The sequence below is a fragment of the Maylandia zebra genome, linkage group LG3 (genome assembly GCF_041146795.1).
Source record: "Maylandia zebra isolate NMK-2024a linkage group LG3, Mzebra_GT3a, whole genome shotgun sequence".
NCBI lineage: Eukaryota > Metazoa > Chordata > Actinopteri > Cichliformes > Cichlidae > Maylandia > Maylandia zebra.
In genome coordinates, this window is record NC_135169.1 from 15,563,212 (window position 1) to 15,572,579 (window position 9,368).

Consider the following 9,368-nt stretch of genomic DNA (forward strand, 5'->3'; position numbering starts at 1 on the left):
ATCAGCCACATCTGGCAGCCAGTTGTTTTTGAATATACACAAGACATGACATTTTACACAATGACATTCAGATCAAACCCAGCAGATGATGTACAGCTTGTACAATTGCAAAAAAAAAAATGTGATAAATGTGGATTACTTCATTGACTTCACTTTCACTCAGATGTGATTTTGTCTTCAGTCGGCTCTCTTTCTGCGACCTGTCAGATGTACAAGAAGTAAAGAACTAAAACAGTATTTTTTAAAGGGGGATTCATATTTCACACCAACATTAACTTCACAGGACATCAGCAAAACAACCATGAACCATTAGTTATCTTAATATTATAGTTTGTATTTAATATTTACCACCACAGATTAAATATTATTTGAATGCAATACATAAAGAATCATTAATCAAAGTTGCTCTCACCCTTGAGTTTAGTCTCATCCGGCCGTACGGTGGTGTAAATGGCTCTAGAAGATAACATGTCATCATCTAACGGAGAGATACAGCCAGAGTGAGAGGACTGACAGCCACAGTAACATCAGTGATGATAAACACTATTTTCTATTCACTGAATTCATTATATCTAATTTAAAATCTTAGGAAAGTCTGACAATCAGTGGAAAAAAAATGTCACTCTTACATTAGCCCATTATTTTTCTGCAGTTTCATCTTAATGACATAAACATCAGCTGCTCTAAACAGCTTTTTGATTTACACCTAATAGCTTGGTAGCATAGCTAGTTAAACTTTAGCATGGTTTTCCTTTTCCTAATATAGCTTTTATTTAATATTTAAAACCCATCATATTTAAATACAGCACAGTCTCATTCAGGCTTAGGGTGTAGTAAATGACGACAGAAGACAATATGAGCAGGAGTGAGAGGACAGTTATCCACAGTAACATTAGTTACAATGAATAGTATTTGCTATTCACTTTATTCTGGTAGTTTTATTTTGATGACAAGCTGTTCTGATGAACTTCTTGATTTTTAAAATACAGTGGTACCTCGAGTTGCATTCCAAAAATAATCCGAGACAGGTATAATCCTCGTTATAGCGAGGGACCACTGTAAAACAGAACAGCTTTATTGCCATTGTAAATCAGAGGTCTCGAAGTCCTCGAGGTCCGGTGTCCTGAAACTTTTCCATGTGTTGCTGTTGCAACACACCTGAATAAAATTAGTAGGTTATTAGCAAACGTATAGAACTTGATTGCATGCCGAAGTGGTAACCCCTAACCCTATTCTAGTAAATTTAATTAAATGTAAGTGTTTGGAAAAATGTACATACTTTTTTACATACTTTTAAATTTAAGTACTTTAATTGCACCGTGTTCATTCACTCATGAGCTGCTATACAATTAATCCAATGGCTACCTCAGCATACGGACAAGTTCTATAGAACTTGGGACACATGGGAAAGTTTCAGTTTCAGCCCTGAAGGACTGGATAGCGAGACAAAAGAACCATACAATTAAAAGTGTCAACACACTAGGTTAAAAAACGTCATTTGTTTCACATTAGTTACATGCGATTAATATTCCCAAAAAAGATTATTATGCCTGATATATTTTGACATCTGCATGTTGACTAATAACAACTAGAGATGGACCGATCCGATATTATGTATCGGTACCAGTCTGATACTGACTTTAATTACTGGATCGGAGTGAAATAGAAAATGTAATCCGATTCATTAAATATCAAAAAAGCATCTCACAAAACTTGCGACACGGCATAACTCGGCTCATAACCGTAGCACATCGGAGCAGCATGCGTCACGTGATAGAGCAGCTGTGGCGTGCAAGACGGTCGGGTCTGGTTGAGCATTTGGAGCCTGGCTACCAACCCGGCATTTCATCTCCGAGAAAGTTATCCCAGAAAGAAGTAAAGCAAGTGAGTAAGTTCATCTCTGAATGTTTGTAAAGCATTCCCGCGTTAAGCTTAACAACCGATATATGGAGCGACTCCCTCTCCTGCTGCTACTTCAATCATGAAACTGATCAATGATCAGCTGATCGTCTCTCTTGTTTGGTTTTGGCCCACTTTGCACCAGAAAGAGGAAACCAGCGGCTGAAAAACAGCAGCACGTTTAAGCTTGATAAGCTTTTGTTAGAATTTATTTAATATTACTTTCTACACCAGGATCTTTTTCTATGCAGCTGACGGCTGATAACTGTGCAGAGGCGGATCTAGCAAAGTTTAGCCAGGGGGGCCGATAGGGCATGAACAGGGAAAAGGGGGCACAAAGACATACTTTTCTTTCTTATTCTCATTTAAAATGTCTAGCTTTTAATAAATAATTATCTGAATCTTACAACCAAAATTTTAATCTGATGTAAAATGTATAGAAGTCCATTACTGTATATAGTAACTATTAAGTCTAATATACCCTAGTAAGCTATAGTACTTTTTCCTTTGGGAAGGTACCATCTGTGCAGTCAGCAGTTCTGTTGAAGAAAGATGTTAAATCTATTTAATTATTCTTGAAAACAAATGTATTTCTGTGCATTTTTTTTCCACACTGCATCGAATTAAAGTTGATTACATTGATTTAGCATCATGAGGTGGAGGGTGGTTCCCCCTTTTTTATATGCTGGGAGTTTGCAACCCTGTTAGTTAGGTTGCTTAATATTTCTGCTAAGTACTCTTTAAAATACCAGAATATGGAGGATGGAGTAGGTTTAAGTTTATTAGATTGATCAGTATTGCTGAACTATGAAATATTTTGGGTGCAGTGTATTTTTTGCATGCAGGTATAACAGAATAGCTTTAGTGTTTTGTTTTAAACTTGAGTATGAACTTATACAAAATGCAGCAAGATATTAAAAAAACTGTTTTATTGATTAAAAAACACACTATATCGGATTCATATCGGTATCGGCAGATATCCAAATTTATGATATCGGTATCAGACATAAAAAGTGGTATCGTGCCATCTCTAATGACAACTAGTGTTAATTTAATTGACCAGTCTTGCTTGCATAGTAAGGTTAGACTCAGAAACAATACAGCAGAGTGGGAGGTAGATCTAGCTCTCATGCTCCCTGTTTCTCATGAAAATGTGACAAAATCTTAAGAGCAGATATCAACACTGAAAAAAGCTGCCGAGGGACTAAAATCACAGACCAAACAATAACATAACAAGGAATATCCTAGTGTATATAATCTACTAAAGGACTGTGTTTCTACTTTGGATTTCTGTGATGCTGTAGATTTAAAGTTCATGTTTTTTTTTTTTATTCTTAAAGAGATGTTGGCTTTCTTGACCTGTTTGTGCAGAAGAGGGAGACTGGGAGGAAGCAGTAGAATTTTTGGCACCTGCTTATGAAAAAGACAAAATAAACAAGAAAAAAAGTTATTTGATGACAGCCACCAGGAATCATTGAGCATGCTTATTGTTATAAAATAAAAGTTCATGTTTTGATGAGCCAACTGTCAGCATACTTGTTTTCAAAGAAGTTTCTTCTGAGTGACTTCTGATGGTTTGTTGATGTTTATTACATTGAATCAGTCCTGCCAGTATGAGCAGAATGACCACCAATAAAACACCCAAACCAATGCACAGCCCCAGGTAGCGCTCTACGTAATGCACTGTAGGATGACCTGCAAGAAAGATAATTGCACTGTGTATTAGAAATAATTAAAATGATGTTGTAATTTACTCTAAATATTTTTATATTTATTTCATGTAAACACTCAGATAAATCCCATTCAATACAATTATGTACACCCAATGTTTAAAAAAAGGTGTTGTTGAAAAAACGGCCACATTTGGACTACACATAGCCTGTGCACAGAAGTCTGATGGACGTCAACACCAGACGTTCAGTAGAGATTGAATAAAAAGTCCTTGCCTTATGTTACAAAACAACCTCTTCAGTGGACCAAAACTGAACGTCCAAAAAATGAAAAATAGATCATCACTCTGACATCGCTTTGCGCAATGGCTATGTTCATCATAGACCATATACTGTTTCCCACTTACACACTTTTTAATGAAATGTTAAAATTTATTTAGTTAGAAAATATTGATGCATCTTACCTTCAACACTAAGCCAGCTCTCTGGTGATTCTCCAGCATCAGCAATACTACATTTGTAGAGTCCTTCATCAGATTTGGATACAGTGGGAATCATTATGTTTCCTGATGAGCTGCTCCCAGTGGACACGCCATTTTTATAGAATTTTGCAGTGTAGTTGGAGTTTGCATCCTTTTTTCTACAATGCAAGGTCACATTTTCTCCCTCCATCACAGGTTGGACAGGAATCTCCAGGATCACATGACTCTCTAAATCTAGATGGCAGAAGATATGACAGTTACCCACATGGAACAGGTATATCTAAATCTTATAAAGTTTTTATCTATCTTGTGTGAAACGTGTATGAAAAGCATATAAGAGTGAAAACAGATATAAGATCCCTTGAAAAATTATATAAATGTTTTGACTAAAACAATATATGAAAGGAATGAGAAAGTGGACACCTTCATGAGTAAATCATGTCTTATATGATTCACTATATGAAGCAAGCCAAATCTGATGCAAGTCTTTTATACCTTTTTTCTATTTCTTTTCAATATGGGTAACTTGTGTAAAATGTGATTTTTGTTAAAATTATACAAACATAGAAATCATTAATTATGACAGATGATAGCTCACAAGGTTTGCTCAAGTTGCAGTAAATATATGTTATTAAGTTATTATATTTAGCATATATGTTATTTTATTATGATTGTGATGCATTTTATCAAGAAAAAACATACCTTACAGCCAATGAAAACTACAGTACCAAATATGACACTATGCATTGCTGTAAGTGATGTACTAAACAGAAAAAATGGTGAATGGACTAAATATGTTAACACATAATTGCTTTTCTATGTACATACCAGTTACAGTGATGTTGACAGAGTTGCTTTTTTGTATTCCTCCATGTTCACACCAGTATTCTCCACTGTCTGTTGATGGATATGCATTAATAATTTTGCAAGGTCCAATCGATGTTTCCCAGTTTGAAGCACATGGTCTAACACCTCCATTTATCTTTTTCATCACTCTCCATCCAGTCAGCCCATTTAGCCGTTCACAGCTGATAGTGACACCCTCTGATTGAAAGAACTGCTGCCTGTTTGGAACAACTTGAGGAAAACCTGAATCTGAGACAGAAAGTCAAATAAGTTTTCAAAGCATGTAAGCTTTCAAATTATAAAGATTTATACAAGCATATTTACTGTAATAGTGAATATACATATGCATGTGGTTATTTGAGAAGTGTTTTACAGGTTTATGTTGTAGCTAAACCTCTAAAACTGGAGAATAACAACTGCAGAAGTTTCAGAAACTTTGTATTGTTAAGAGATATATCAAAACTATTACACACACTATTATACACTTAAAAATACAAGCCCGCCCCCCCCCCCCACCAATATTTAAAAACTTACTATGTGTTTGAGAATCATCAGCTACTGTAACCAACAGCAACAGAACATTCAGCACTGAAAAGATTGAGAATGACAGTTTTAATATTTAACATGTTTTTAATGTTTTTGCAGTAATAAGTCCTTTGCATTTGTTAGTGAGTTACAAATATCCAAAATGAATACATGCAAATATATGGGTGCATTTTGTACATATTAATTTCCCTTGCGTACATTTCCTCTGTTACAGACTTAATATCTTTTTTATAAAAAGACAAGGTCAGTACTCACAGAGTCTGATGGTGGCAAATCTGACCTCCATGTCATCTTACTGCTGACTGCGTGAGTGTTAGACTGAACTGAAGATATATTTTTTGTAAGAACCTCCTCTTCCTGTGTTTCTGTGGTGACTGAGGCCCAACAGGGTTCGACTTCAGTCACTATGATTTCTTTTATGCCCTTTTTAATTGAATTGAATGTTTTATTAATTCTAAACTAGATACATACATACATACATATATGTATTTTTATATATATATATATATATATATATATATATATATATATATATATATATATATATATATATATATAATGATAGGGAAGGCTTAGCCTTTCAGGCCACTTATACCAACCGTCCCTGGCATGTAAGCTCATTTGGCCATCTGCTCTTTTTTGTACAGAGCAAATGATTGTTTAAAATGTCAATCGGTTTCTTAAATCAAGTTTTATTGTTTCTTTTCGAGCTGCTAAAACTAAACTAAATCTTGTTTACACTGTCTTTTTTTATACCACTACATGCCAATAGTTCGCAAAACTGAAAGGATGGATAAGTTGTCACGGCCCATGGCTCAGCATCCAGGGAGCCGTGGGAGGCTGCGGTGGCCACACCCTCGGGCTGGGCCGCCTCCAAACCACCTGCGTCCCATCTGAGGCAATCACCGGAGGAGTACTTTAGCCAACTCTGACGGCTTCTCTTCGCCAGTCCGTAAGTTTCCTCCCAGTGTGACCAGCGTTCGGCATGGAAGCCTGTGACCTGCCTGTCCTCCTGCCTGCCTCCCTCCCTGCCTGCCTCCCTCCCTACGATTCTCTTGACGGGCACCTCTCCCCTCCAATCTCCACGGTCCTGCTCTACCTGTAAGCCTCGGCGATTTATGAAGTCTAGCTGTTTCTCTCCTGGCAACCTGCGTGCTGTTAACTGTGTCTCACCTTTTGTTGCAGTTTCCCCACGATCCCGATTATGGCGCTCCTGAGCTCCACACTCTTCGTTCCCCCTTTCTTATAGAAAAAAAGAAGAACAACATATTGCTTTCTTTACTTGCACACCTTTGTGGTCTTGCTACCTAATTCTGCTGTGCAAGGAACTGTACAATGACAATAAAAAAGGTTCATGGTAATTCTGGTGAATAGGAGTAGATGTTAAGTTTGTTTAATTTGAGCAATGGCTCTTAAAATAAAATTTCTTAAAATACAGATCTCTCAAGGCTTATCTTCACTGTAATGACTGCAGAGTACAAACTTTACTAACTGCATAAGTATGTACAAACCTGCTCAGCCGGACACCCACAGATGCTGGAGTTTTAAAAATAAGTCTGCAGACGATGTGGCATTTTCCTCTTGCGCTGAAGAATTTCAGTAATTCTTCTCATCATCTGCAGCAATGTCAGTGGTAAACACTAGATGGCAGCATAAAAGAAACCTCGTCACTATGTGATGATCCGTGGTCATCAACTGAACAGCGCAATTTTTTCTTCCTCAAACACATATTCTGACTTAAAGCCACTTTGTTTAGAATGGTATTGGTCGTTCATATGTGGATCTTTGTGACTTAAACATAAACTTTGTTTATGAAGGGATAATAAAATTATTCTAGCAAAAACTGGATTTATTTTATTACAGGTGCATATCCAGACCAAAGCAGCATTGCAGTCTGCTCATAAAACATTTATAATCAAATGCTAAGTTTGAAGTTAGTGCAACTAATTTAAATGAAGTCATCAAGTGAGTACACAATGCAGATGAACTGTTATGATCAGTAGGAGAGAGATTTAATGGAAAAACGACTAGGCAAAAGTCTCCAATGACTTATAATAACATATACTGTGGTAACTCTGGATGGTGAGGTGCCACTGAGATGCAATTTCCTATACCAAGGTGCAATGTTGTTCTGCTTATCCAATTTATGGTCAAATTATCCAGTTGTCATAGGGCAAAAAAGCAGGGGGTAGTCCATACAGGCTGTCATCTTGCTGTAGAGCAAACACTCAATGAAAAATTGTTAAAGAAAGCACTGTGCGTAATTTAGTCTGCACAAAAATGGTAAAAAAAATCCTACTTGCACCAACTGGTTAGATCATGATTTTTTTTTTTTTCAGATGTGCCCTTACAGATGAAGGTGTCGTGTCAGCATGTGATTGTTTTATATCCTGTTTCTCAGACATAAGACATGAAAATGGCTGGTCTCACAGTGGGTTTTGTTCTGTGGGTTTCAGCAAAGACAGAAGCAGCTTCTCATAAGGCATCTGCACATGACATGCCTAAATATAAAGGACTACTCAACAGCTAAAGCTTGGAGCAAAGGAGTTTGCAAAAATATATTAATTCACTGCAAATCTGTGATTCTGATTGATCTGTCATTTATATAGTTGTGTAGTGTACAACAATGGCTTCATGAGTACCTGTGTTACCTGTGAATAAATTTGTGTGTATTTATAGTATCAAAAACTTGCATACTGCAGTTTTGAATGTTTTTGTTTTTGGCAGAAGGAGAGTTAAAAATATAAAGAAAGAAAAATTAAATCAATACATAAAGCTCTGTAAATTATCTGGTGAATCTAAAAATTGTACTAATTGATATTACATGGAGCAGTGGGTGGTGTGAGGTGTTGGTATTAAGCCTGTTTTGGGCTAAACACAATGGCTGTTTCACTGGATCAACCTTACCAAGAGAAAAACAGAAAAAATGATGTTGAAAATGGATTTGGAAAAAAAAAAATGGTTTTATGGAAGATGTTGTGATCCTTAACCATCCAGTGGATGGTTTTTCATTTTCACATGTGTAAGATATCGAAACCCTCAAAATCTCAACAGAAGGAGTTTTTAGTTTCTCAGCTTTAAGTTTAAGTTCAAGTTTAATTACTTTAAATTACTAGTCTTATTTGGAGTATTTTTTATCAGTTAAAAATTCTCATGGTGTGTAGCACTTGGGTCCTGGGTTCAAATCCTGGCTGGGTCTTTTTGTATGGCTTTTACATGTTTTTCCCATGTCTGCATGACCTCCCTCTGCAGTCTTGCTCCATGCATGAAACTGTCTTACTTAAAATGTCAATCAGTTTGTTGAATCAAGTTTTATTTTCTCTTTCCCAGCTGCTAAACCTGAACTAAATCTTGTTCACATTATCTTTTGTTTCCACTACACCCCGTTGATCTACAACACTGAAAGCAGTTCAGTGAGTTACTTAGATACCTGGAATAACATCATAACGTCCTTCTAGGAAACCTTGGATTATGGTATTCATTTGAATGGTACTTTGACACCTACCAATTATTTTAACACTGCAGACTATGCATAAAACATTGCTAAAAGGGTGTGGTGGAGGTGTGGTCCCTGGCGTAGCTGCAGGGGAGGGGTGGAGCGGTGAGCTCATGGGGGTGGTACCGGGAGGCAGGTGAGCTACAGGTGGTGGCGATTGTGTCATGAGTGCTTAAAGAGAAGTCTGCAGATAATGTGGCATTTTCCTGTTGTGCTGAACAATTTCGGTAATTCTCCTCATCATCTGCAGCAATGTCAGTGGTAAACACTAAATGGCAGCATAGGAGAAGCTTCTTCACTCTGTGACGATCTGTGGTCATCAACTGAACAGCATGATGTTGATGTTTTATTTCTTCCTCAAACACATATTTTGAGTTAAAGTTTATGAATGGATAATAAAATTCTTCTAGCACAACCTGGCTTTATTTT

The 9,368-nt window shown here is 36.7% G+C and overlaps 1 protein-coding gene across 1 annotated transcript; it reads right to left on the reverse strand.

The window, feature by feature from the left end:
• Nucleotides 1-75: 75 nt before the first annotated feature.
• LOC112431070 (high affinity immunoglobulin gamma Fc receptor I-like) lies at nucleotides 76-5,783 on the reverse strand. The gene is made up of 8 exons (XM_076882631.1): nucleotides 5,699-5,783; nucleotides 5,432-5,485; nucleotides 4,880-5,146; nucleotides 4,034-4,285; nucleotides 3,436-3,594; nucleotides 3,259-3,309; nucleotides 413-478; nucleotides 76-200 (listed from the first exon to the last, which is right to left on the reverse strand). Exons 1-8 carry the CDS (start codon nucleotides 5,727-5,729, stop codon nucleotides 178-180), a joined length of 903 nt encoding a protein of 300 aa, XP_076738746.1. The 5' UTR covers nucleotides 5,730-5,783; the 3' UTR covers nucleotides 76-177.
• Between the last annotated feature and the right edge of the window lie 3,585 nt (nucleotides 5,784-9,368).